General features: G+C 51.9%; 11 protein-coding genes across 19 annotated transcripts; 4 read left to right on the forward strand and 7 right to left on the reverse strand.

Moving 5' to 3' along the window:
• Positions 1–28: 28 nt before the first annotated feature.
• Positions 29–1,629, reverse strand: PV06_10112 (uncharacterized protein; the record flags this gene model as incomplete). Its single annotated transcript, XM_016411614.1, has 2 exons — positions 29–812; positions 977–1,629. 2 exons carry the CDS (start codon positions 1,627–1,629, stop codon positions 29–31), a joined length of 1,437 nt encoding a protein of 478 aa, XP_016258368.1.
• Positions 1,630–1,746: 117 nt separating this feature from the next.
• PV06_10113 lies at positions 1,747–5,581 on the reverse strand. Of its 2 annotated transcripts, XM_016411615.1 has the most exons (4): positions 5,411–5,581; positions 5,231–5,305; positions 4,963–5,178; positions 1,747–4,910 (listed from the first exon to the last, which is right to left on the reverse strand). In XM_016411615.1, exons 1-4 carry the CDS (start codon positions 5,445–5,447, stop codon positions 2,107–2,109), a joined length of 3,132 nt encoding a protein of 1,043 aa, XP_016258369.1. In that variant the 5' UTR covers positions 5,448–5,581; the 3' UTR covers positions 1,747–2,106. The 2 variants fall into 2 exon arrangements, with proteins under 2 accessions (XP_016258369.1, XP_016258370.1); XM_016411616.1 differs by having other exon boundaries at positions 5,231–5,581.
• Positions 5,582–5,711: 130 nt separating this feature from the next.
• PV06_10114 (uncharacterized protein) lies at positions 5,712–7,420 on the reverse strand. The gene is made up of 3 exons (XM_016411617.1): positions 6,919–7,420; positions 6,733–6,866; positions 5,712–6,680 (listed from the first exon to the last, which is right to left on the reverse strand). The coding sequence occupies exons 1-3, from the start codon at positions 7,267–7,269 to the stop codon at positions 5,897–5,899; spliced, it is 1,269 nt and encodes a 422-aa protein (XP_016258371.1). The 5' UTR covers positions 7,270–7,420; the 3' UTR covers positions 5,712–5,896.
• A 514-nt stretch (positions 7,421–7,934) lies between these two features.
• PV06_10115 (uncharacterized protein) lies at positions 7,935–10,398 on the forward strand (the record flags this gene model as incomplete). The annotated part of the gene is made up of 4 exons (XM_016411618.1): positions 7,935–8,200; positions 8,253–9,051; positions 9,116–9,367; positions 9,433–10,398. The coding sequence occupies 4 exons, from the start codon at positions 7,935–7,937 to the stop codon at positions 10,369–10,371; spliced, it is 2,256 nt and encodes a 751-aa protein (XP_016258372.1). The 3' UTR covers positions 10,372–10,398.
• Positions 10,399–10,439: 41 nt separating this feature from the next.
• PV06_10116 (NADH-ubiquinone oxidoreductase 19.3 kDa subunit, mitochondrial) lies at positions 10,440–11,639 on the reverse strand. The gene is made up of 3 exons (XM_016411619.1): positions 11,507–11,639; positions 10,765–11,382; positions 10,440–10,686 (listed from the first exon to the last, which is right to left on the reverse strand). The coding sequence occupies exons 1-3, from the start codon at positions 11,547–11,549 to the stop codon at positions 10,646–10,648; spliced, it is 702 nt and encodes a 233-aa protein (XP_016258373.1). The 5' UTR covers positions 11,550–11,639; the 3' UTR covers positions 10,440–10,645.
• Positions 11,640–11,823: 184 nt separating this feature from the next.
• Positions 11,824–13,393, forward strand: PV06_10117 (uncharacterized protein). Its single transcript, XM_016411620.1, has 2 exons — positions 11,824–11,953; positions 12,019–13,393. The coding sequence occupies exons 1-2, from the start codon at positions 11,900–11,902 to the stop codon at positions 12,499–12,501; spliced, it is 537 nt and encodes a 178-aa protein (XP_016258374.1). The 5' UTR covers positions 11,824–11,899; the 3' UTR covers positions 12,502–13,393.
• PV06_10118 (uncharacterized protein) lies at positions 12,461–14,315 on the reverse strand. The gene is made up of 4 exons (XM_016411621.1): positions 14,218–14,315; positions 13,483–13,962; positions 13,112–13,251; positions 12,461–13,041 (listed from the first exon to the last, which is right to left on the reverse strand). Exons 2-4 carry the CDS (start codon positions 13,856–13,858, stop codon positions 12,643–12,645), a joined length of 915 nt encoding a protein of 304 aa, XP_016258375.1. The 5' UTR covers positions 13,859–13,962; positions 14,218–14,315; the 3' UTR covers positions 12,461–12,642.
• Positions 14,316–15,271: 956 nt separating this feature from the next.
• PV06_10119 lies at positions 15,272–18,104 on the reverse strand. 6 transcript variants are annotated; one of them, XM_016411622.1, is made up of 4 exons: positions 17,846–18,104; positions 17,451–17,600; positions 16,230–17,329; positions 15,272–16,118 (listed from the first exon to the last, which is right to left on the reverse strand). In XM_016411622.1, the coding sequence occupies exons 2-4, from the start codon at positions 17,460–17,462 to the stop codon at positions 16,070–16,072; spliced, it is 1,161 nt and encodes a 386-aa protein (XP_016258376.1). In that variant the 5' UTR covers positions 17,463–17,600; positions 17,846–18,104; the 3' UTR covers positions 15,272–16,069. The 6 variants fall into 6 exon arrangements, with proteins under 6 accessions (XP_016258376.1, XP_016258377.1, XP_016258381.1 ...); XM_016411623.1 differs by having other exon boundaries at positions 15,272–16,131; XM_016411627.1 differs by having other exon boundaries at positions 16,202–17,329.
• A 673-nt stretch (positions 18,105–18,777) lies between these two features.
• Positions 18,778–20,864, forward strand: PV06_10120 (uncharacterized protein). Its single transcript, XM_016411628.1, has one exon. It carries the CDS (start codon positions 19,316–19,318, stop codon positions 20,759–20,761), a length of 1,446 nt encoding a protein of 481 aa, XP_016258382.1. The 5' UTR covers positions 18,778–19,315; the 3' UTR covers positions 20,762–20,864.
• Positions 20,865–21,024: 160 nt separating this feature from the next.
• PV06_10121 (uncharacterized protein) lies at positions 21,025–23,262 on the forward strand. The gene has a single exon (XM_016411629.1). It carries the CDS (start codon positions 21,226–21,228, stop codon positions 22,936–22,938), a length of 1,713 nt encoding a protein of 570 aa, XP_016258383.1. The 5' UTR covers positions 21,025–21,225; the 3' UTR covers positions 22,939–23,262.
• Positions 22,992–25,901, reverse strand: PV06_10122. 3 transcript variants are annotated; one of them, XM_016411632.1, is made up of 3 exons: positions 25,709–25,901; positions 24,669–25,646; positions 22,992–24,619 (listed from the first exon to the last, which is right to left on the reverse strand). In XM_016411632.1, the coding sequence occupies exons 2-3, from the start codon at positions 24,895–24,897 to the stop codon at positions 23,265–23,267; spliced, it is 1,584 nt and encodes a 527-aa protein (XP_016258386.1). In that variant the 5' UTR covers positions 24,898–25,646; positions 25,709–25,901; the 3' UTR covers positions 22,992–23,264. The 3 variants fall into 3 exon arrangements, with proteins under 3 accessions (XP_016258386.1, XP_016258384.1, XP_016258385.1); XM_016411630.1 differs by having other exon boundaries at positions 24,669–25,069; positions 25,144–25,901; XM_016411631.1 differs by having other exon boundaries at positions 24,669–25,901.
• Positions 25,902–25,922: the final 21 nt, after the last annotated feature.

Here is a 25,922-nt window from a genome sequence, read left to right on the forward strand (position 1 = left end):
CCAGTCTCACCCAGAAAGCAAAGCCCACTCACAGTCCACCCAGCACGTAACCCCCGTACCCATCTCCGCCGAAAGCGCGCTCGACGTCTTGTTTCCAACCTTCCTTCTTGGCCAGCCACTCCCCACCCAACCACAAACGAATGCACGTATCGGCCGGTTTGACCTGCGGGCTCTCCATTGGGACGAGCTTGTAGAAATTCGCGTCTAGACTGGTGGGCTCGCACTCACACCCTGGCTGTCGGGCGCGATGTTCGTCATGCTCGGAGGACGAGTGGAGCGACAGTCTCGCACTCGCAGGTGGACAATGACGCGCAATGTCGTGCTGATACCCGACGTCCCGAAAGAACCAGACGTCTCTTTTCGCGGCGAACATGGCCAGGGCGAGGGTGTGAACGGGTGCGTCTCCGTAGCGTTCGTAAAAGAACCCGCCGCTGTGGTCGAGCCACTCTGCGTACTTGCTTGGTCCTTTGGACCTCCAGAAGTCCAACGAACCGATTTCAAAGTTGCTAAAGAATTGACAGTTGTTGTACTCGCCTCCGTTGTCCGGGTCGAGTAACCAATCGAGATCCGCTTCCGGGTGCAGCAGTTGCGGGTGGTTCTCGATGAACGCACGCGTGACGGACCACAAGGAGGTGAAACTCCGTGCGTCGTCTAGGATGGCCATGTTGAAACCGTAAACCAGGTTGTTTTGCTGGAGAAACCCAAAAGGGTCGTAAGGGATGTCACAGAAAAATTTCACGTCCGGTTCGACACGCCAGTACCAATTGTATGACTCGAGCGCAGGGTGGTGGTAGAACCACAAGGATTGCCATCTTTTTTGTTCAACGGTCAGCAAGTCTTCTTGAAAACCCCTCTTTTTCTTTCGTGTCCTAAACGATGGTACCCAAGAAGAAGAAAGGGAAGAAAAGGCGTGTGTCCTGACAAACACGGGGGGCGGAGACCTTTTGCGAAGGTCGCAAGTGGTAACAAAACTTACCGAATCATACTGTGGTAACTCAACATGTGACCCTTTCCAACACCGATAGTACCAAGATATTCCAGGGCGTCCATGTAACGGTCCTGATCTATCCAGGAAGGGGTCCTCCAATGGTCACGAGGAACCACATGGTACTCCGTCTGAGAATCTGTCGCGTTCGAAGTAGCCGCCTTGAACTCTTCACTAAACGGCTTCTCGTTGAAGAAGATCCAGGGATACCTGTGTCGTCCGTTCCACCGAAGTTCCAGGTCACGCATGCTCTGTAGAATGCCGTCGAGTTCTTCATTCCTCACGAGGCTGATGAGGGCCGCGCGAGGACGTTTGGTGGTACGTGATCTAGGCAAGTGAGGTTCGAGGTCGGAATTTTGTTTCAACCATTGTACTGGGTCGTCGTTCTTCTTTCTCTTCCCCCATCCACCACCACCGCCTCCTGCACGAGCATGAATTGAATGCAGGATCGAGTGCGATGTCTTGATGTTTGGCCGTTCGTCGGCATTTGTTGTGGTGGCGGCGGATAAGGGGTCGTGAGGACTTAAGGAGCCGGTGAAGAGAAGAAAAATAAGGAGTATCGAGGTCAGCAGAATATATCGCCAGAGACGATGATCCCGAAAGGAAAAGTGTGGTAAGGGTTCGCGTTGATGAAGAGCTGCCATGTTTTTGAGCGGACGCCCACCAAAGGCAAGTGGACAGGCACTGGTTGAGGCACGAGTCTAAAGAAGTTCAGTTCATCACGATGTCATGTCCTGTTGATGACATTACCGTCAAGCCACTGATTTGTTGAGAGGGAAGATGGGTGCGCTCTAGAAAACGCGGTCTGAAAAAGGTAAACATGGCAATTGAAGATGAAGAAAGGATTTGCGCAGTGCAAAGCAATGCAGTCTTGGTGTGATTTCTTCATCCTCTTTTCTGACCTGGTCATGATATGCAACATAGTCGCATGTCTTAAAAAAACCAATCGACCCCATCCGAGATACCAAGTTGACACCATCAAATCCTCATCATTGCATGCATTTAGCCCCGTTGTTCGCCATTCCATGCAAGCAGTATTGTGACAGAATCTCCAGCAGCAGTTGACCCATCGCAGTAAATCGCCCATGCCCATCGCCCAGTGCGCCAGATCCTCATGGTCATCACATATCCATTTCGTCCTGACCTTCGGCGCCTCCATCGACAATTTGAAGCATTTTGGCAAAAGGCACTATGATCCGCTGCAAATCCCTATGCTTCCCAAGAATCAATACCACATCTTTGAGAAGGTCCTCCCGTTGCCAGCCACAAATCGATTTTGAATCTTCGTCCCAATTACGCCCTTCCACAACATTCGCTGTCGCGGCCGAGGATTCACCGCTGCTGCTCGGCTGTTCCACGATACCACCAAGAAGAGTCCGTAGGAGCTCTTCGACCTTGAGTCGGAGGCCTTCGGCACCCAGTCTCTTCGCATACATTAGCAGATATATTCTGAACTCATCCTTGGCCCCAAGCATCATAGCCGCGGCGATGCGATTTTCAAGGTGAGCTATCGACACACCAGATTCAAAACTTTCAAACCCTTCTCGCGATAACAAGACCTTGATGAGGCGTTGCAAGAAGTATGCTCGTCCTCGCAGCAATGTCTCCGAAGTCGTGTTCTTTTCTAGCCACGGAATGATGCCGGCGGAAACATCGACGGATCTTTCTTTATCTTTCTGTGCTTTGGAAGGATGAATATTGCCAACAGAAGAATCAGTGGTGTTCCAATACTGACTGCCGACTGCCCACCAGACTTCTGATAGGCGCTGCCAACAGTACATTTGTGGCGAATAAGCATAGCCTTCCCCATTCGTTAGACTGACGATAACGCGCCCCTCCGAATTCAGACGAGCTTGTGTGATGCCCGGAGCACCAGTGGGATGAGCCGCTAGTGAATGCATAGCTGCATCAAGTACCGGTGCCAATGAAACCGGTGGGTGCGGCGAGGACATAGTCTTGACGTTCCAGACATAACATAGACCGACTGCAGTGATACACAGGAGCCAAGAGTCGTACGATGTGAGGATCACAGGCTGTGCTTCCATAACAATGGCACTGTTAAGTCTTCGGCCGTGCGGCGTCCACAGATAGACGGCGCCAGCCTCATCCGCTGCCGCCCAGAAGTTCTGATTACCTGTCACTAGCAATACCGGTCGCGGAATAAAATCTTGCCATAATGGCTGATCCTTCCGCACGAGTGTAATACGACATGGCTCTCGGTCTTGAGCCCTTGGAGTTAGGGATGGACCCGAAGGATTCCGAGCTTCGAAAACGAACTCTGGTTTTTTACCAGCTTCGCCAGTCGCATCAACAGGCTTCCCTAATGCATCATTGGCTTGGACAATATGCGTTCTGACTTTTGGTACGGCAAGACGCACTTGACTAACACTCAATGCTGGATTGATGACCGCAGGACGTATGAACTCAGGAGTAACTTGCTGCCCGCTGAGAACTGTTTGAGACTGAGCGGGAAGCAGCCCATCGGCACCGTTGACGACAATAGGCGTAACTCCTTTCTGACTTGCGGCAACAATGCGTTTCTCGGTGGACCCTTCTTCCTCGCCCTCGATTTGAGCGTATTTTCGCTTGTTTCCCAGGAGCAAGGATGCTATGCCACCTTTGGGGAGGCCATCGAATGGTTTCGAAAGATCAAGAATTGATTGTGGCGTGTCGACTGTGCCATGAACATTCGCAGCTGCACTGACAAGCTTGGTCTGCGGTAGAGATGACTCCGCACCACCAGCACCGGACACCAACAGCGGACGGATTCTCTTCTTGCCATCCTTAGTTATCTCTACCCTATTTTTGAGTCGTTCAAGCTTTGCTTGATTTTGTTCATCTTGTTTCGCAGCTGCGTTGCCGTTGCTCGTCGGCTCGGCGCCGTTTGTGGTAGTTTCTGTGGTCGAAGTGCCGTTGGTAGTAGCCGTTGTGGTCGTTGCTGCTGGCTGGGCTGAGTGTGAGTCACCCATCAGAGCGCCCATACGTCCCTCGACTCCTTTGAGCTCGCCTGCCTTGCTCATTTCTTCGAGCAACAAAGCATCCGTGGTCTCCGGAAAACCGAGCCCTTTTCTTGAAGTGCCGAACTTACTAAGTGAGCGGTCATTCTCTTCGACTGGCCTTGGGTAACCTAACTCGCCCGGTTCAAACATTACAGAAAGTATGGTGCCGTCTAACGCGGTCGCAAATAGCGCGTGACCGTCCGGACTCCAAGTGATATCTGAAATCGGTTTCCCTGCAACATCTTGTTGTACGACTAGAGGTCGGGGGCTGCTGGTTGTCCAGATGCTCAGGCACTTATCGGCCCCTCCACACGCGATGACCGTAGTGTGAGGAGCTACATGTTCCTCAGGCTGTGCTCGATTTACCGGCTCTTTCCCATACAATCGAGGTGAGAAAGCGCAGACTTCCACAGGTCCTTCGTGCCCAATGAGTGTGGTATCTCCGTCCCAGCTTCCTCGATTTATAATGGCAATAGCACTAACTGGCCCGTTGACCGCATTGGCTGCAGCTATATGTTGACCGTCAGGTCCCCAAGAGCATCTCCGGAAGTAGGTTGTGAGCGGGGAGTTGACGAAAGGTTCAGTAATCGTGTGCTCAAGGATGAAATTGTTAACCGCATCATGAGTACTGTAGTTCTGAGTTGGAGAGGTGAAGCGAAAGATTCGTATCGTTCGATCATCGCTAGCGGTCGCAAAATACTTGTTCGCGGGGTCGAAGGTGATGCCTTTGACATGACTCGAGTGGTTGGGAAGAGTCTTGAGCTTCTCGAAGGTGAAGCCCGACCACACCACCACTTTGGAATCCAGTCCAACAGATACCAGTATTGTTCCATCGCATGACCAGCCCAGATCTTGTACGTCGTTGTCATGGCCAATTAGCCTTCGAAAGATGCGCCAATTCTCGACCGGAGGTGCCTCGTTCGAACCTAGACAAAATCTCAGCGCAGTGTTCCTCACAACGACACGTTTCTGACAGACCAAATGCGGCGTGGCTCGGTGGACTGGGATCAAGTGTGTATATGCAAACAATCTTGTCGTCGGCGCCGGAAGCTAGAAACTTTCCACCAGGAGAGAAGCGCACAGCATGAATCGTCCCCGAATGATAGCTCATCGACGCAAGCTGTTTAGGCTTGTCGTATTTGGCATTCGCTGCATTGTAGATCGCTTCAGTCGACCAAATACGAACATATCCGTCTTTTATACCCCATTAGCAGTCTTGCTTGCCTTGTAGGATCTTAAAACGTACCACCGGCTGCGGTAACGAGACGCTGGCCATCGGGAGAGACATGACAACTGTAAACCTCGAAATCCTTCTTCTCACCTAGATTCCACTATTGTCAGCTTCCTGAGCCCCAAGAAAGTGCATGCGACAGAGTTGACGCGCTTCAGGACGCGTTAGAAACTTGTGTAGGGGTTGCGCGAATACCTCCATGGGTGAGCCAGATCGGCTTGATGATATGCATGGTTAAACTATCTTTGCCGTCGTCGGGTACGCATTGCGAGGGATATGAATTTGATGATACTGCGCAAATATGCAATCACAGTTGAAATGAGAGATCTGCGCAGTGTGGTGAGGAGACAACTTGGGAGTGAAGACGATGTGTTGAATGGCATGGTACCGCAGGCCATGTGGGTAGTTTACGATTTAGAGGTCTGTCTGCGCCCAGCCTGATGAGGCCGCAAGGCTGCCTGAGGCCGATGATACTAAGAGCACGAGTACGAATACCTTGTCAACGCTGTCACTCGGTGATTTCCTCATCTTCATTATGGCTTACATAGATGTCGACTTTTGAAAATTCCTTTTGCTGGTATTACACACAAGCGCCATGCTGCATTGTGAATGAGTAGAAATTCCTTCCTCCTGATGAAAAGCGTAGCAATTTTCAATCAACCCTTCGAAAGGTCCAACACCTCACTTTCTGTGCCTTGTCTGTTCAAATCCTTCCAGTACGGTTTCTGCAACTTCTTTGGCGTCCGAGTTCTGAGCAGCCTCGATGACCCTCTGGCCAACATCTTTGGACTCTGCCGCGGAACTTGAGTTGACAGATTTGGCGGCTTTGCTTTTGGACTGACTCTCGTTTACCTTGCCATAAACTGCCATGGCACTGGCAATCATACCGCCCATATCACCAACATTGCCGGGTACCACCACGGCGGTGCCCTCTTTGGCCAACTTCCCAAAAGCATCGACATACTTCTCAGCGACGCTCAAGCTAACGGCGTTCTGGGCGCTGTCTTCACCTTGTCTGATGGCATTGGCAACAGCATCGATTCCACGAGCTGTCGCCTGCGCTTTCAGGAGAATGGCCTCGGCCTCACCAGATGCCATGTTGATCTGCTCGGCCTTCAAGGCTTCAGATGCTAAGATAACGGATTGTTTCCGACCTTCTGCGATATTGATAGCACTCTGCCGCTGACCCTCTGATTCGAGAATTTCTGCTCTCTTTGATCTTTCGGCCGTCACTTGTCTGTGCATTGCCGCTACAACGCCCTCTGGGGCATGAATGTCCCTGATTTCGTATCTCAAGCATACTACGCCCCATTCTTGCGCAGCTTCGTTGATGGCTTGAGTTATGTTCTGGTTGAGATTCGCTCGTTCCTTGAGGACGTGATCGAGTGTGAGTTGACCAATTTCAGAACGCATCGTTGTCTGTGCCAATTGTGAAATTGCGTATTCAGCGTCTTCCACGCCGTAACTATGACAATCATTAGTTGGCGATCCAATGCCTCTGGCACATGGCGGCGTACCTCGCTTTATATGCATCGAATACTCTTGTATATAACACACCATCCAATTCCAGAGTCACGTTGTCTGCGGTGATTGCACTTTGGCTAGGGATCTCGATCGCTGACTCTTTGAGTGACTGAACGTAGGCGATGCGCTGACAAGTATGTTAGCTGTGAGAACCTGTAAGCAGGACAATCGATACACACATCTATGATGGGCATCAAGATTGCTAGGCCTGGTTGTAGTATTCGATTGAACTTTCCCATGCGCTCCACGATCCACGCCGTCTGTTGAGGGACAAATCGGATGATGGTGTTTGCGGGGAGACTTGTGTGTCGTTGAAAGTAGGTCGGCGGTGATGATGAGCCACCCAAGCTGAGACTAGAAGGACCAGGCAAGGATCTTTCAGAGGTAGTTGTGAATTGTCTTCGACTCCATACAGCCATGGGCGAGCATGCGACCGCGGCGACAGCGGGACCATCGCCATGACGAGCAGCGACCGACAGATTATGGTAGCAGCGAGGAAGCCTGCGGAGGGCTGTTTTAGACACCTCCATGTTGCCAACGCCAGCTGCCGTCAAAGGTGTCGATGAACTTGGACAGGAAACAGAAGTGGCGCAGAGGTGGTAGGTCCTCGCAGTTGGTCTTTGGGTGATTCTTTTCAGTGCAGAAGCCGATGATGATCAGGCTGACCAATCACGTCATGTTCGGAAGAATATACTGGACAAACACCGAGGCAGCCTCGCCATGGAGCCTCGTGAATGTCTTTACCACCTTCTAATCATACACAAGGAATTCTGTAAGTTTTGGCGACATTTGGGGCTGTTGAGCTGCAGACTATTTAACAAATGATGTGTTATCTTCAGAATCATATAGAACAGTAGAATAGTTCAAGCCTGCTACTGGCCATACAAAAATTCTTACCTCATTCATCTTGGCTCCAAGAGTATCATTTCCACAGACATCGTCGGTGACTCCGAGATATGCAATCACTGCCAATTCTACTCCGTACAGGTAACTTCCACTTATGGGACATTGTATTCTTAGATCATTGATGGACCTTCCTAGCTCAAACCTCAATTCCGCTTGTGCTTGGCCTGAGGTGGTTCAGTCCGCAGTGCTTACTCATCCGAATATATATACCTGACTGTGATCCAATTTCTGATGCAGTTTTTGTATTCGGTCTCATATTTCCTCCCTTGTCACTTGAGTGCAAGCCAAAATGCCTCGGTTAGATCGGACACAGAACAGCCGTAAGAGGTCAAGCTCGGCGGCAGCATCAATCAGCGACAGTCGGGTAGATATTGAACAAGCTCAGCCACGGAAAAAGCGAAATCGCTACACGCCTCATGCGTGCAACCGGTGCAAAGCAGCAAAAGTACGCTGCGATGGAAGATTGCCATGTTCGTATTGCTCTGCCCGAGACGCGGAAACGTGCGGTTATTCTGCCGTTCCTCTACCAACTTTCCAGACCGAATCAGATATACAGTAAGTTTATCCAGAGTGCCTGGTCTGGGGACAACAATTGATATCCGAACAGAAGCAGTGAGAGCCAATTTGAGCAGATGATATTTGACGTTCTCGCACGTCAGAATGACAAACTTGACCTTCTGATCAAGCGGACCGAACTACTTGACGCTGCATGTGGCCTCTCGCTTGGTGAGCCAGTGCATTCTGGGTCGCGTCTACTTCCTTCAAAGAAATCCTTGCCGCTATTTCAGAGTGCTACGAGTGCATTCTGTTGCATCAACATCATCGGCGCCCAGGTTAACAACCATTATCCCAACAACCCAGACAACGCCACACTGTGCACATCATTTCGGAAAACCCCTAGGTCGTCGCTCTCTATCATCCAAGGACGAATCGTGGAGGGTGAGACCAGTGACCTCGATGGTAGAGATGATTTCTCCGACCCTCCAAACCATCTGTCGCAGGCCGATCACCATCACATGCAGTACTCCTCAATTACTGCCTTCCATCCGCTGGACGAGTTGGAAGACGGTCAGATGCTTCAGATGCTGGACGATTTCGAATCCATGGCGGCCTCTACGTATCCAATTCACAACATAGCAGATCTCAGACGGAAGATGAGTCACTATTTGCAAGCCAGGCAGCAGCCGCCTCTGTCTAAAGACCCGCAGAATGCGGATGTCACCAATATGCTTGAGGAGAATGACACAACCATGCTCAAGTTGGTAATGGCCATCAGTCTCCTGGGTGAAGGTCACAGGCACAAGGATCTGGCATCGAGATTGTTTCACAGCACACAAGCTGAAGTGCAAGCGAAAGTCTGGGATGCCATGGTAGACCTGAAAGATCTTGGTTTACTGATATTGGTGGTCAGTCTCCATTCCGATCCCCCCCTCCTTTTTTTTTGGCTCACCTTAATCTGGTATGTTCCAGGTCTTCTACCACCTCCATCGTGGCTCGTGGCGTTTGGGTTGGAGGTTCCTAGGAAATATTAGTCGAATCGTTTACGAGCTTGGCCTGAACCGAGAAATTGTACTCACACGGTTATTTCCCGACGTGGAAAGTCGAGGAAGAGCAATCAATACCGTCTGGACGGTATACGTCCTCGAACAACACCTCAGTTATGCTCTCGGGTTACCCAATCTCAAGCAAGGACTTCATATAGATTCTAGCTTCCCACGGCCGGTACGTAAACCCCTCCACCCGCCAGGAGATACCACAGAGATCATACAAGACTAACCTGTTTAAAGATCAATGCTCCTTTCTTGAGTGCCATGATAGAATACAGTCAGATCGGGAGAGAAGCCTGCTCGGCTCTTCTGAACGACAAGGCTACTGCCGGGGGAGGAAATCCCAACATTTGGCAAAGCAGCTACACATCTTTCCAATACCGAATCGAACGATGGGCGCGCTCGACGACGGTGGAGCTTCAGAATCGTCCTTCCGTCTACAACACGACAGAGCCGAGCCGCAAGTACATGGAGACCCTGATTCGACTGCGGGCAAACCTCATGCGCATCTTAGTTGCTCGAGTGTTCATCTGCACCGAGCTCCACATGTCGGCGCCGGAGGAAATATGGACACGATCCGTCGAAACCGCCGCCGATACGGTACAGGTCTTGTCGCGATTGGACACATCCAACAAGGAGTACCGTTTTCACCGACCTCAACTCAATTATTTCTTGATCTCGGCCTTGGATCTGCTCCTCTTTGTGTGCTCGTGTGCGGAGCCAGACAATCACCAAGCACCAGAGGTATCTCTATCTCTGCCCTCTGACACGAGCACGACTGCTCGACAGGCCGCTATGGTGGCGCTGAATCTCCTGCGCGACCTGGCCGAGGTCTCTGACCACTCCAGAAGTCTGTGGGAGAAGACAAAGACAATCGCCTCCAGGATCAACCTGACGAGTTGGCTTTTTGAGCATGGATCAACCATCAGAAAGGGTCAACATATCCAGACAGAACCTGAATTCAACCCCTCGGGTGTGAAGGATGATCCACTCTTCACCCCTTTCGAGTCTGATTACCAGCTTCTTCCTGGTCAATTAGGGCAGAACGTCTTTCAAGCATCACCTTCAGTAACGGATGACTTCAATACTGTCTTCAGCGACTTGACCTCAGAAGTCGGCTTTGATACTCTTCAGACTTCATTTAACCTCCCCAATGATTTCTGGGCTGGATCCGGTTGAGACAAGCACTCGACTCCAACGTACGATTTAACGAAAGTTTGACTCTGGCCGTAACATTTACACACAAGCAAAACAAAAGTGCGAAAACCGAAGTCTTATCAGGAATCAATGTCCCTTCATCATTCTGTACATATTTCGTGCTGACTTGGAAAATACTCAAGCAGGATATGCCAGCTCACTTCCTGCCACATGGAAAAAAACGCCGCTGTGCCACGAATAATGGATATGATAATTGAGAAAAGCCACACATCGCATGAGTGGTTTTCCATTTTTTTTACTTTCGGTACCACAGTCTCGTGATTCTGGTATGTCTCACTGTGTGCAGCCATCGTTAGTGACCACGTTCTTGTTCTGTTTTGTTTTGTTCGTAGTGGAGGAAAGGTCGAAACTTACTCTTCTTTTGCAACTGGAAAATGCCATACATCAACGCCTCGCTGGTCGGTGGGCATCCGGGCACGTAGATATCCACGGGGACGATCCTGTCGCAGCCTCTGACGACGGAGTAACTGTAATGATAATATCCACCACCGTTGGCGCAGCTTCCCATACTGACCACCCATCTGGGGTCGGGCATCTGATCGTAAACTTGTCTGAGGGCCGGTGCCATCTTGTTTGTCAGGGTACCGGCGACAATCATGACGTCGCTCTGTCGGGGAGAGGCACGGAAAATGATACCCAGTCTGTCCTGGTCGTAACGTGGCGTCGAGAGGTGCATCATTTCGACTGCGCAGCAAGCCAGACCGAAAGTCATGGGCCACAAAGATCCTTGTCTCGCCCAGTTCGCGATTTGATCCAGCGTCGTCAAGGCGTATTGCATCGCACCTTCCTTCTTTTCCTGCGACGGGAGGGGGACTTCGCGACGAACGCCGCCGGTCACCGGGAGTCGTGACGGATCATTTGCACCGGGTGTCGGAGCAAGCGATGTCGCGGATTTCTTGGAGGAACTGGAAATGCTGGCGGTAGAAGCAGGGACCGCGCGAAGGGCAGACAGGGGAACGGTACTCGTCGTAGCTAGCAGCATAATGTTAGTGAACGGAAACGACGTCTGTGTGTGTGTGTGTGTGTGTGTGTGTGTGTGTGTGTGTGTGTGTGGCAATGGAAAGCTCAAAATTGATCGCGGGCGGCGAAGACGCACCTCTTAAAGCCCTGGGAGCCACGGTTCTCGAAAGGGACATCATCTTTGCCTGAAGATGATAAAGAAGGAGGGGAGATTGCCAGGAGGGAAAAGCGTCGACGAGGTAAAGAGTACGGAGTAGGAGGAGGCAATATGTCAAAGGACGAGATAATCTGTCTATGATGTTCACGTCTGAACCGGAAACCCACACCAAATCCATATTCGAAGCTCCCTCATTGGTGGACAAGGACAATGCCCGACCTTTCTCCAACACTCCGCCGAATTAGTTGACTGCGACCGTCGACTGCGCTCTACAATACGAGTACAGAACTGTGTATCCGTGCCTGTGTATGTACGTGTATTTCCTCCAGAACCACCACACACAAGTCATTCTTCTCTGGTGATCTCAGGTCCATGGCACTCAACTCGAGTCCAGCCATAGCTTGCATCGGCATAATAGGCAGACATGTGAATATACACACCTCTTACCTACCCACTTTACCCTGCCGCCGTTTGCTAAAATCGAAGTTTAGGACAACCCTCTCCACATCTCCCTGTTCCCACCGCACGAGCACGAAGACCTGGAAATGCAATTCTTGCTGAATTCCTGCCTCGACATCTTCGACATCCGGTCCAGAACGAAGACCCTCGATCAAGATCTGGGCCTTCTCCAGGCCATCGACGAGCGTCTCGCCGCCTACGGTTGGCTGACCAACACCGGCATCAAGTTCATCATCGTGGTCGACATGATGGGCCGCCCTCCGACCGCGGACGAAGACAAGAGACGGTTCCCACCCGTCGTGGGCATCCGGGACACCGACCTGAAGCCCGCTTTCCGGGCCGTGCAGACCGCCTACATTCAACTCATGCTCAATCCCTTCTACGCACCCGACGACCGGACTCCGTTACAGATTGTCAATTACGGGGGGACGAGCCCCGAAATCACGAGCAAGAAGTTTATCAACGAATTGCAAAGAATAGGAAAGGCTTGGGCGCCAGGAACCACGAGCATATGAGGCATGGTCGTTGGATCATACAAGATATTCCCTGAACACAGAAAGGTCCATCTCGTGCTTGGTCACAAGAAATGCCCGGCCCATGCGATCAGACTGCATGACAGGCTAGATTGTTCGGTCAACGTCCTCTGAGAAAACCCATCAAGGCTTGAGAAGACCACTCGGGCCCCCATCCAACTTGGCAGCAGTCTCACCAACTTCAGCGGCTGTACTAGCAGCCTGAGCCTCCTCGGGAGTAGGTGTCTTCACCAAAGGCACCTCATCCATTTTCGTGTCAGGATCCGCCAATTTGGCCGCCGCCTCAGTCGCAGTGGCATCTGCAGCAGGTGGAGCAGCCACAGCCGCTGGGGCACCATTTTCAGTCATTCCCTGGGTCTTCACATACTCCAGGACGACCTGGAGAGTCTTGGCAGGGCCAGCCTGCTCCCAGACTCGAACGACACCCTGCTTGTCAATAACGACGACACCTCGAGTAGTGGATTTGCCGGGACCAGGCTTCTTCATGCCAATAGCGGATGTCAAAGTTGCATTTGGATCACACTGTATGTCGTTAGCTTGATGAGCACCTTGACATCAGATTGATTAGGAGATGGGAACACAAAAGACTCACGAGAAGCGGGTATTGCAATTTTTGCTTCGTCACAAACGTGGTGTTGGCCTTGGGACTATCCGTGCTGAGTCCGTATATCGAGAGTGAAGCACCGGTGATAGGAGCGTAGTTGTCCCTGAAGAGACAAGCCTGAGTGGTGCCTGAAATAGCTGTGTCAGTTTTCCATCTCTAAAGGCAAGGAGCGCAATGAAAGCCTCTGTAGGGCTGGGTGGATAGAAAAGCAAGCAACATAGTAACCGCGAAGGTAGAGAGCGACATGTTCTCCTTTTCTTAGAACCATCGCCACCGTTAAATCTCCATTCTCCGCACCATGTAATGCGATGCAAAGTGAAACAAACCAGAACACCAAGAAGAGGGGAATGAAAACTTACATCCTGGAGTACTGGCCCTGGGATAGGTAAAGATGACGATCCCGGCGCCGGATTTTTCGAGTAGATCCTTTAACGTGGTGTCGGCGCCGTCGTTGGTCTGAATGGTGCCTCCGAAGCCGTCGAGGTTCAACGTCTGACCGACCGAGATTTTGTCGGTGGTGGCTGCTTTGCCGTTGACGACGGCGCTGCCATTGGAGTTGTTGGTCGTCGTGGTTTTTCCCGTCGATGTCGCCGTTGCTGACGCCCCCGTCACGGCGGCTTTGGCTTTGTCCGCGAGCTTCTTTGCCGCGGAGCCAGCTCCACTGCCTCGCTTCGAAGCTGGAGCAGGAGTGGCGGTTTCCTTGGGTGGAGGACGTTTACGAAGTTCAACTGGCATTTTTGTTTCTGGTATCGGCTTAATTGAGACTTTTCAGGTGGTGTCGTTTTGAATTGCGAAAGGATGGGGGCTGCTGCTGCTGCTGGTCTTGGTCCCAAAGCTATCTATCATAGGTACGTTAGTACCAGTAACATTGGTTCTCAAAGACTCTAGACTCGTAACAAGTATGTCATTGTCAAAATAAACAACAAAGCAAAAAGGACGTATAGGTGGTGGGAAACCTCCTTTTCTCATATTCCCCTTCACTCATGACGGAGCTTGCCCTGGTGCGCGAGCAAGCAAGGAAGCAGACCCTGTACCCCATTACACCGAGTATCGGACTCGAATGACGACGAACGAGTCAAAGAACAGCAACTCACCTGGTTCTGTAGCAGTGTGTTTTACGTTTACACACCAAGACCGGAAATGTACTTCTCCCGCGCGTGAGCTTTTACTCTCTCTCTCTCTCTCTCTCTCTCTCTCGCAAACCCGTCTGTATGTATTAGGTCTGATGATATCAGCTGGACCGTTCGGTAGTTGATGAGTGTTGGTAGCTCCTTGAGAGTGAGGTCTCGTAGAACGTACGTCGGCAATCCACACTTCCGATGTTTAGTCAGCCAAAGTACAGTACAGTTGAGTAAGGTGGACGGAGGGGGGCGTTGGACGCCGACAAGGACGAAGCCGAGGAGAGCCAGAGAATAGCATACAACTTCGGTTTATGGGGATAGAAACCTCACATACGGCTGTGTTGAAACCTGTAGACCGACCAAGATTCCCTCGCAATTCACCTCACAAAGGTGAAAGACAATAAACGGTCGAGGTGGGTAAGGTATGGCGTACAGAGACCAAGAGGGGAGGGGGAAGGGAGGTTGGGTGGTCAACCAAGGTGATGCAAGTCAGAAGAAAAGAGAGCGAAAACCCGGGGCCTCGCCCAAAGCACGGTACGGAGTACTAGTACAAGTAATAAATAAGGCTTACGTCTTTGCCTGATACTCACTAAACAACTAACAAGTCCTTATTACTACTCATCCCGTAGTCTCGACGCCAAATCGGCCCTCCGATCGTCGTGCTGCAATAAAGCAAAGGTCTCGGCCCACTGGTAAGCTACCTAGAGTACAGTACAAAAAAGGAGCAGGACAAGTACTCCGTAATTGGAGACGAGGCGATCCGAGTACTGTTTTGCGATAGCTTTGCGCAGGTAGCCGGCCAGCCGGCCAGCCACTTGGGTGAGTACAGTGCAGGAGTAACCATTTGATCGAGTCAACTTCTTACGAGTCCATCTATCCGAGGCGAGGACCTACAAGTAGATGCATATTCCGTATGCAAAATAGCATAAGTGGCGTAACTCAATAACCCCGCCATCTACGAGTACCATACCCTAGGTACCGTAACCTACCTAGGTAACCAGCCGACTTCTCAAGTCAGAAACAGGAATTTTAGCACATTGATATCATTTTGGACTAAGAGCTACTGAGCCGAAGCTGCCTTGCTTATCACTAATTATGTAGCCTTGCCAAAGCACTCGAGTTAACTGGTCATAGAACCTCCCCAGAAGCTGCCCCTAACAAGTCCATCGCCATGTCCCATTGGGCTCCTCTGCCTACCATCCCAACCGCTGTGCTTCGAGATGCAATTTCACCCTCACACAGCATCGTGCCGTTGGTTTCGAGCCAGAGGACTTCACTTCTTCCCTCTTCCCCTTTCCTCCGTTGATGAACCAGAACTCTTTTTTTTTCTTTGCGTGTGTTGTGAAGCCAAAAACAAAACAAAACAAGGAAAACGTGCTGAGATGTTAGGATTGGTCGTTGGTGATTGTGAAACAAAAAAGGTCAAGAACCCAAATCCGGCCTTGACGGGGTGGCAGATTGAGACTGTCGAGAGTCATGTTTACTGCATTGGTGTTCAGCACGAGCGGTGCTGTGCGGTCGTATGTCGCTGAAACTTCGTTGTTGATGTCTGATATCGCATGCAAAAGAATCTGCTCATGAAGCATTCGATGGTATGCCATAAGTCATAGATTGTCGTTCATGGTGCTTGCATGTCGTATTGAGCAGAGAGGCCATCAAGATAAGAAAGTCCGCGTGTCACATACACTCGTTACGGATTTGCCATGTGCTAGAGCAAACCCCGAGCGGGATCCGACATGCCCAATTGTTGTTTGTCTAGAAGACGAGAGTCTTCAGAAGAGAGAGAAGAGGTTCAGTGTGAACAACACGAAGCCGTCATTCTGTTTCAACGATAATCGCCGTTACCAGTGGTTATCCTTGTGCCAGAACGAAGCCTAACGTCGAAGACTAGAGCATTAGTCAGATGCTATTGCAAACCTCCACGCGACCGAAGCAAAACGCAGAGGAGATCCCTTACACGGAACCATAAGGTATTCAGTACTCACATCCTGTCACTTCCTCCCTGGTCGTTGCCGCTGGTGCCGCGTTCGATGACCTTGCGGCGGGAGCTGGAAATGGCTGCTGGCTTGCCTTGAGTCGAAGTGTGTTGCGGAGTCGGGACACCGGTAGCGGCTGCAGTTCCAGTGTGTCGGCGGGGCTTCTCCTCTTCCTCTTGGGCTGGCTGGTTTCCGGCTGCCTGAGCAATGGCCTGAGCATTCTTCTGGTACTTGTAGACGGTCCAGTCAAAGACGTAGTCATATTGGAAGGACTCTCGGACAAACAGATCACGGAAGATCTTTCGGAGGTAGGAGTAGTCAGGCTTGTCGTCAAAGCGGAGGGAGCGGGTGTAGTTGAGGTAGATGGCGAACTCGTTAGGGAAGCCTCGGCAAAGAACCTCAGTGGGGGTGGTCATCTTCTTCTCCATGATACGGTCGTACTTCTGCTTCTTGGTGGCAGCTTTGAGACCTTGCCATGGGAGAGAGCCACGGCAAAAGTAGAGCATGACATAGCCCAGAGATTCCATATCATCACGACGAGACTGTTCGACACCCAAGTGAGTGTTGATGGATGCATAACGAGCCGTACCAGTCAAGTTCTTGTTCTCACGGTACGGGATATGGAAATGGGTCTTGGGGTCGCGGTATTTTTTGGCCAGACCGAAGTCAATAACATTGACCTGGTTTCCACGCTTACCAATTCCCATCAAGAAGTTGTCGGGCTTGATATCACGATGGATGAAAGACTTGGCGTGAATGTACTCGATTCGAGAGATGAGCTGGTCGGCCAGTAAGAGGACGGTCTTGAGAGAGAATTTGCGGTTGCAGAAGTTGAACAGATCCTCCAAGCTTGGTCCAAGCAAGTCGAGAACCATAGCATTGTAGTCACATTCTGTACCGAACCAGCGGACGAACGGGATGCCGACACCACCAGCGAGAGACTTATAGACACGGGCTTCGTACTCGAGTTGGGGATGTTTGGCTTTGACCGACTCGAGCTTGATGGCGATCTCTTCACCCGAAATGATGTTTGTTCCCAGGTAGATATCGCCGAAACTACCGCTACCGATCTTTCGTCCAATGCGGTACTTGTTACCGACACGCAAATCCTATCACCAGTATATCAGCGGATATCCCCAATGGTTGTATTTTGTCAAAAGGCAAAGACAGAAACCAGCTCCTGGATGTTTCCAATTTTGGTGACCACCAAAACTGCACCGAAACACGTACCATTGTCGTCATTTTGAATCGAGGAGAGCAGCAAATCGGCTGCAGGATCGTTCGAGGTGGCTATCGAAGTAAGAAAGGGATTGTTGAGATATATTCGAGCGTTTGATGTTTTCGTTGTGAGTGGGGGTAGATGGTGGTGTCGATCTCAACCTGTTATCATTGGCTTCAAGGTTAGCCAGCCAGGCCTTCAAGGGCGGTGAACCACTCTGTGAAAAGTGAAGCAGAATCACGGGTGGACCGTGAGGCAGTCAAAGGAATATCAGTGAAGGTGAGAATGATGAAAGAAGATGAAAATGATTGATCGTGAAGTGCAGGGAAGGATGAGGTTGAGGCCGAACCGGTGTGGGCTGGGCAAACGCAGGTGATATCGGCAGCGTGACAGGAAGATGACTAACCTGGTGCAGGAAGAGGTCAAACCGATTGGAAATCGTTGGCCTGATGACAAGTGAGTCGTCTGCTCACGAGTCTTTTCAGCTGGTCAACGAGACCGAGAAAAGTCGACAGATTTACAGATAGAGGGATTGGGAGGAGGAGAGTGAGGGAGAAGGGAAGGGACAAGAGAGAAGGTCAGGTTTCAGACAGAGGTCGCGGAAGGAGGAGCGAGGAGGAGGAGGACACAGCACCAGTGCAGGATTAGCGCGGGCGCAGGTGGTGAAGGGGCCCAATGTCCGGGTGCCACTCTCACCCTTCGCTACGTCCCTATGTAAGGTAGGATTCAATAACAAGACTGCCTCTTACGAAGTGGCTCATCTTGGCTGCCCAGCAGTTGTTTGCCTCTTCTGCCGCCTATGCGAACCACTCTGGGGATTACCCGAAATCGGTACCACAACGCCTAAAGTGCCTAGAAAGGCACCTATCTTGGAATTTCCGAATGCCCTCGGCTGGCATTCTCCGGGCGTGCTCCGGGCTTGGCCACCACCTGAATCATCAATACCTGGGTAAATCTATTGAGCCTCGAAGTTCTTTCCTAGGCCCTTTCATCCCAGAGACAGCGCGCCTTACTGCATCTTTACCCCAACTATTCCGCTTCATTCGTTGGGCAGCATTTCTGCCTTCTGTTTTGTCTCAAATGCCGCATTTTCTGGCCATTCAATTGGCCTCGTACGTGGTGACTACAGCTGCCAATCGAGCAAATGACCTGTGAGCATCTTGGGATGCCTACCATGTGGACGCAAACAATTGCATCCATGGAGGGTATCAGGAGACTCGCTTCGAGTGTTGATCGCTATCTTCCTCAAACCACAATTGATTGACAAGCGGCTTGCTATCCGTGTCAGTAATCCATTTATCTGTTCCAGCTGGCCAATTACTGCCCAAAGGGACCATTACTGTCGTAAAACACAACCGGTCCTCCAGGCCCAGTCGTGCTGATCTCTCAATAATCAATGCCAGGGTCATGGTCCAGAGCAGACTATGGTACACCCGGCACCGCACGAAGCACTTTGGTCCCTCGCCGAGGTTCCAGACTGTTAAACGGACTCGCCGTCGACACAAATGATGCAGGGGCCACCAATTTTCCCTTGCTCGGGCGAAAGCGAGTGACCTTGGAATTCCATCAGTATTTGGACTGCATGAGCCGGACGTCAGGTTGTGTTATCGCGGTCAGCTGGTCATTATTCTTACTCCTCACACGGAGTATCGAAAGATCGTTCACCTGTGGCTGGTGACACCTGTTGACTCCAAAATGTCTTCTTTCAAGCCACCATTCTGACACTGACAAGATGTATTTCATCATAGACACGAATGACGGAATCAGGTATCCGAGCACTCGCAAAATCTCGTATTCATCGACGCCGCCTCGTCAGCATGTGGAAAAAACATGACTTATCGTCTTTGTACAGATACAACGGCCCAGGACTTGAAACATGACTTGGCCAGAGATTGAGCCCAGCACATCTCATCTGACCTATCTGCTCTTGTCCTTCTTCCTGATCTTGTATGCTTTGTTTTCCGAACTCATTCGCAACCGCCTCCATCTCTCTGAACCGCCTCTGGCAACACTGACAGGCATCATATTTGGGCCCAGGGGAGCGACAATTCTTAGTCCCATCGAATGGGGATGGGAGGACAATATTACTCAAGAGCTCACCAGGGTTGTCACCGGTGTCCAATGTTTTGCGGTCGGTGTCCAGCTCCCAGCTGGCTATGTAAAGCGACATTGGAAAAGCATCGGTCTACTTCTGGGTCCTAACATGGTCGCTGGCTGGGTCGTTGCCACAATTGCAATCCGTCTCATCCTACAAACTACTTGGAACACAGCCTTCATAACGGCGGCTTGTTTGACACCTACTGACCCTGTCTTATCTGCCAGCGTCATTGGCGAGGCCAGGTTCTCTCAAAGGGTACCTCAGCGAATCCGTCATTTATTGGCATCAGAATCCGGATGCAACGATGGAACCGCATTTCCCTTCTTGTATGCTGCATTGTACGCGACCGTGGCTAATTCTACCGGCAAAGCAGTTCGACTCTGGGTGACCGACCTACTTCTCTGGCAGTGCCTTGTTGGAGTTGTTGTCGGTATGGTTCTGGGCTTCCTGGCAAACAAGGCTCTACGCTTCAGCGAAGCACGCGGCTTCGTGCAGGAGTCGACGCTGTTTGTGTTTTATTTTCTAATGGCCATACTATGTGTCGGAGCGGGAAGCACATTGGGCCTGGATGACTTTCTCGTGTGCTTCTCCGCCGGCGCGACTTTTTGCTGGGATGGCTGGTTCTCAACTCGAACTGCCAAGATGAAGCTACCCGACATTCTGGACTTGATGCTCAATTCCACAATGTTTGTCTATTTTGGATCAATCATCCCCTGGCAACTGTACAGACATAATCTCACTGCATGGCGCATGGGCTGTTGTACGCTGGTCATTCTCGTCTTTCGGCGGCTACCAGCCATGTTTGCACTGAAAAGATGGATCCCCGACGTCCGAACGTGGCACGAAGCATTGTTTGTCGGTCACTTCGGGCCGATGGGAGTAGGTGCTCTCTTCCTGGCAGTCGAGGCCAGAGCTCGCCTTGAAACCGGAACTTCGGAACCACTTCCTCATCCTCCGTTGGACTCACCTCATCAAGATTCTTTGGGCACGGTTTGGCCGGTCATCTCGTTTGTGGTCCTCTGTTCGATCATGGTACACGGATTCTCTCCGTTGGTCATGAGTTTAGCGAGCCACTTCTCCCGCGACCCAAAGGAAAGAGCCCCCTTATTGGGTGCAGAGGAAGAGAGGCTGTACGGGATGGCATCACACGAGGAGGAGGATGACGTTCCAACGGACGAGGAGAGAAGAGAGGAGATAGAAGAGAATTCCAATGAAGCGATGTAGTTGGAATATGTTGACAACCGGTTACATGAAGGAGTAATCGTTCATGTATACTACGCACCCTGTACATATACGTTATATACCGTAAATTCCGATTCCTATCTCAAGTATCCCATAAACAAAAAGGGACTGAGTCGTTGGTTACGCCTCGGTAGACCTTAAACTTTGGGCGGAACGTCTCCGTCGCACTCGAACCACCGGGGGAAAATATATTTCCGATATTCCGTAGGACATCAACGACCCTTGCAATTGTCCTCCCGACCCAACTCAATGTGCCGACAACCGGAGAATGGCGACAATCTCAACGTTAATTACTTTTCTGTTCTGTTGGGTCTATAAAGGAGAGATCTCTTCCATTGATAGTGTCCATCTCACCAGGTAGGAACAATCTCGGGTTACACAGGCACGAGTAGCGGACACGAGTATTCATCCCATCGTCTCGACACGACGAGACCAGACCAGACACAATGCGCCCCGCCGAATACACAAGCCGACCGTACGTCTTCAAGACGGCACGAGGGAGCTTGAGAGGCATAGAATACTGCACCCCTTCGGGAAAACCGATCCTGTATCGATTCGCGAAAGTCCCATACGCCCTCCCTCCCGTCGGCGAACGAAGATGGCGTCGCCCGCAACCAGTACCCTCGTCCACCCTTTCTTTCGACGACCACCAGTCCGGACGACCAGGCGACTATACTCAATTCGGACCCGTGTGCCCCCAACCTCAGTACCCTCACGGGGGAGCGTTCGTGGACAACCCGGCGGCGGCGCCCCCCGTCGACAACGTCCAGGACGAGGACTGCCTGTACCTCAACATCTGGGTGCCCGCGGGCCCACCGCCAAATGGAGGTTGGCCGGTCCAGTTCTACATCCACGGTGGGTGGCTCCAGGTCGGGAACGCGATGCAGGACCACGGCTACGACCCCTTTGACTTGATCAAGGACGTGTCTCCCAGGATCATCGTCTCACCCACCTACCGACTCAACCTGTTTGGGTTCCTGGGAGGCGCCGACCTCGCGTCGCTGCACGAAGAACCCGCCCCGTCCAACTTTGGCCTTTGGGACCAACGGTGCGCCCTCGAGTGGACGGCCAAATACGTCGACCTCTTCGGCGGCGACGCCGACAACATCACCGTGGGAGGACTCTCGGCGGGGGCGAACTCGACCTTTTTCCAACTCAACTACGACAGCGCCCTCCCGTCGCCCTCCCAGAGACTCATCAAGAGGATCTACCTGTGGTCCAACGCCGTGGCGATCCAACCGAACCCGACGTCGTCGCCGGTCTTGACCTCGCAGTTCAACGAGCTGTGCTCGCTCTTCGACATCCCATCCTCGGCGACCCCGGCCGAGAAGATGGCACGTCTCCGCCGGATCCCCTTCCGCGACCTCGTCGTCGCCAATACTAAAATGAAGATGCACACCTTCCGCTCCAGCACCGACAACTCGTTTATTCTCCCGACTTTCTTGTCGTCGCTGCACAGCGGGTCCTTCACGACCCGGCTCGCCGACAACAGAATTTCGGTCATGCTGGGCGAAGTCAGGGACGAAAAGGAGCTTTACAAATTCGTGAACCCTCCCTCCGACTACCCCGGCCTCCTGGTCGAATTGGCCAACTACTACCCGAAACCGGTTCTCGAGGCACTCCTGAAAGTATACGACTTGCCTCCGCGAAACTCCACGAATGCCGACGCCTGGGCGGAGGTGTTCAGCCAGATGGTGGCCGACAGTCAAGTCCACGCGTCGATCCGGGGCCTCACCCACCTCTTACTCAACCCGCCTGCTCATCCCAACGTCAGGCCACTGCCGCAGACCAGCGTCCACAGGTATCGAATCGCCTGGCGCGCCAAGAGCATGGACAATTGGCTCAAGCCCGAAGTCGGCATCTGTCACGGCGGGGACATGCCACTGTGGTGGGCGACGGCGTGGAGGCAGGATTTCGAGGAAAAGGACAAGGCGGCGACGAAAGAATTCCTGAAACCTTTTGCACAGTTTCTGCGTGGTGAGCCAGTGACCTGGGGTTGCACCGGTGAAGATCGAGTGCGACTGTTGGACACGGACGGGAAAGTCAGGGTGAATGTCAAGGACGAACTTTGGGAACGAGGCATGCAGGTGTTCAATACTGTCTGGGAAGCTCAGAAGGGGTCGGTGGTGAAGGACACGTCTTTGGACAGCCGGTTGTAAAAACGATGTACCTGGCTGGGGTTTCGGAGATGGATGGGATGGACGGAACACATGGCCAAAAGTCCTGTAGGGTACAGGTCATTTGATAGTCAAAGCAAAAGTTTGGTCGGTTGATTGCAGGCGTGGTACTTGTCAGAATGATGGAAGATTGGTAGCCCTCAGAATCAGATGAGTTGTATTGAGCTGAATCGATATTCAAGGGAGACGGCATCGCCTGTCATCTAGAGTTGGCAACTCCAGACCGGATACAAGACTAAGCGACTATGATGGGAAGATTGACATGGCCCCCTTGTCTTCTTGTCATCGGGGACTTCTGTCCTGAATGATTATATGATATCAAATTCGCTCAGGAATTGCCTCTGTTCGTCAAAAGGGAATGTCACTGCCGCCGTTCCTGAAGGGGTGGTCGTTCCAGATCCACCTATACCGCGAAAGAGGTTACAACCACCAGGGACCCAGTTGGGGTTGAGTGTGCTCCGTCGACGGTCTTCGACTGCAAAGTATCCGATGCGCCTGTACGTGCCGGTCGCCTTTCCCGTGACTTTATCCACACACTCGGTGAGAACGATGCCGTGTACGGCGAGGACCACTTTGCGCGCGACGTCTGTTTCTGCATCGCCGACTACTCGATAGGCGCTCGTGCGGATAATGACGCCGGTGGCATTGATTCCTCTCCAAATACTCTCAGGTCGTTCCGTCGCATCGAGCCGGACTAGCAGACCGGGTACCTTTGGGGTGGTCCAGTTCCCCGACGCATCATCGACCGACAGCTCCAAAGACGGGGCGCGAAGACGTAGGATGGCAGACGTGACTACACCATATGCGCCGCCATCGGTGGTTTTGCATTCAACTTTGGAGAATCTCGCCACGGACCAAGAATTGTTGGCGGCATCAGCGTGCATGACATACCCATCCTTGGACGCCCAGGACCAGGAAGGAGCTCGGTATTCCAGCGGGGCACGCGTTCTGGTCTTCGGTCTGATGTACCACAGCAGACCTTCGAGGAAGTGTCTGTGCCAGAGTCCTCCCACGAATTCGTCCCTCATGATTCTCCCAAAGAGCTTCGAGATGCCGGCGATGGCCAAGAGTTTGTCATCAGGGAACGTCAAATTGCGTAGGGAATAGTGTGCCACGAGGCTCGTCCATACTTGGAACAACATTGATTGGTCGTCATGAGTTGATAAACTAGCCTCAGAATGGTCGATCTTGGACTGTGCAGCTTCGAGTACCGAAGAAATGGGTCCCAATTCTTCGTCGTGGAGGAAGTAACGATGCTTGCCAGGGCCCATGGACATGCTCAGAGGTCTTTTTGGCTGCATTGTGGGATATGTCTCGCAAGCCCGAAAGCCAGGACAGTCCCAGAGAACCTGCCGAGCACCAAAATACACAGTGCGGGCTGCGAGGAGCTCCTCTTGAAGCACCCACCCACGGGTCGTCAGGGGCATGTGAACCAATTCTCCCCTCCACAACTGCAGGTCGTTGATGATGTAGGAGGTGGAAAGTGCATAGTCTCGGGATCGTAAAACCACACTGTCACTGCTGACCACTTCAGCATCTCGTGCGCAGAAGAGGCCATCTTGTCTTCCCGATAGTGCCGAGATGTTGCATAGGGCGTAGCCAAAGACATCCGCCATACCCGCTGCTTCGTGCTGGATGTCCTCAAGAGTATCTTGGCGTATACCTGTGAAAAGCATCAGTATACTCCCCAGAATCAACCACACCATGATTACATATTGAGTCGATCCAGAGATAGCGAACCCCCAAATGTCGAGTGACCGTAATGGCATCCTGATACGCCCCTGGAAGTTCTGATATAGGCAAACCTCGAAACATGCTTTCCTGAGTTTCTTTGTCCAGTTTGAGTGTGTCACGACCCCATCGGTGACTCAATGTGATATAGGGCGCCGACATCCTTTCGATCCTGGGGTTCACCAATTTCCAACGACTATGGTCACCCATTCCGTCGCCGATATCGATCAGGCAAGTGGGATAGAACAAGGGCCGTCTGCTTCGCCGAGCGCATGTTGCGTGCAATGACGAACACAGACAGGTATCAAGCCAGTGGCGTACGAGGTCGAGAACTCTTGCGTCCGAGGTAGAAGTCGCACTCTGCAGCGGAACTTCTTGTGGACTTGTAGTTGCACTCCATCAGACGTTATGTGATGGAGAGACTGATGGACGAAGAAGGGCGATGAAGTGACTTACCTCGAAGCCCAGGGAGAAATGGTAACCTGCAAATATCCATAAGAATAAGGCTTACCACCTACTGCTGTTCCATCACGGTTCCGGTCAGTGGTTGGTGTCAGTTTGCACCCCAATCTGACGAGAGCGAAGCCATCAGCAGCGACCAGGGACTTGTCAAAGGCGATCGAGTTCTGTTGCGAGAGATCTGAGAACAAACGTTCCCACTTCGCATCCCCGAGTTGAATGCGTAGCCGTGTGCACAAGTAGCATTTTCGGTCCAGGGAATCTTCGAATCCTGCCGCAGTGACCTCGTCGGTGACTTGTGCTCCAAGGTTGAGACGTTCGACTTGTAGGATGAGCCGGCGACAGTGGCCACACAGCATTTCGCGTACCCTGTTGCTAGCGTTTCATGGTGCATGGAAGACACACGAAGCATCATTCTGCTTACAGCGTCCAAGACCAGGAGCGATGAGGCTGAGCGGTGAATGCTGGCCTGACAAGGGTGACCAGTACGAGTACAGAGCCTTGTCGAGTAGAAAATGTACGTCAGACAGGCATTCTGAGTTTCATAAAAACCGGACTTTACATGTCATATCTCGAGAGATACAGGTCGTCAGACAATATCAACTCGCTCTGCCCGCGTGAGGCTCCTTTGTTTTGCTGGCTGCTACGCCCATCACGCAATCGCCGCGCCTGGTGAGGACAATGAGCACAAGCCCCTTCGACCACCTAAACATAGATCCCACGAGAGCCTAGAGGACCTCACTCTGGGCCGTTTCATCGCCAGCTTACCAATTCCC

Source organism: Exophiala oligosperma (genome assembly GCF_000835515.1).
Source record: "Exophiala oligosperma strain CBS 72588 unplaced genomic scaffold supercont1.11, whole genome shotgun sequence".
NCBI classification, from domain to species: Eukaryota; Fungi; Ascomycota; class Eurotiomycetes; order Chaetothyriales; family Herpotrichiellaceae; genus Exophiala; species Exophiala oligosperma.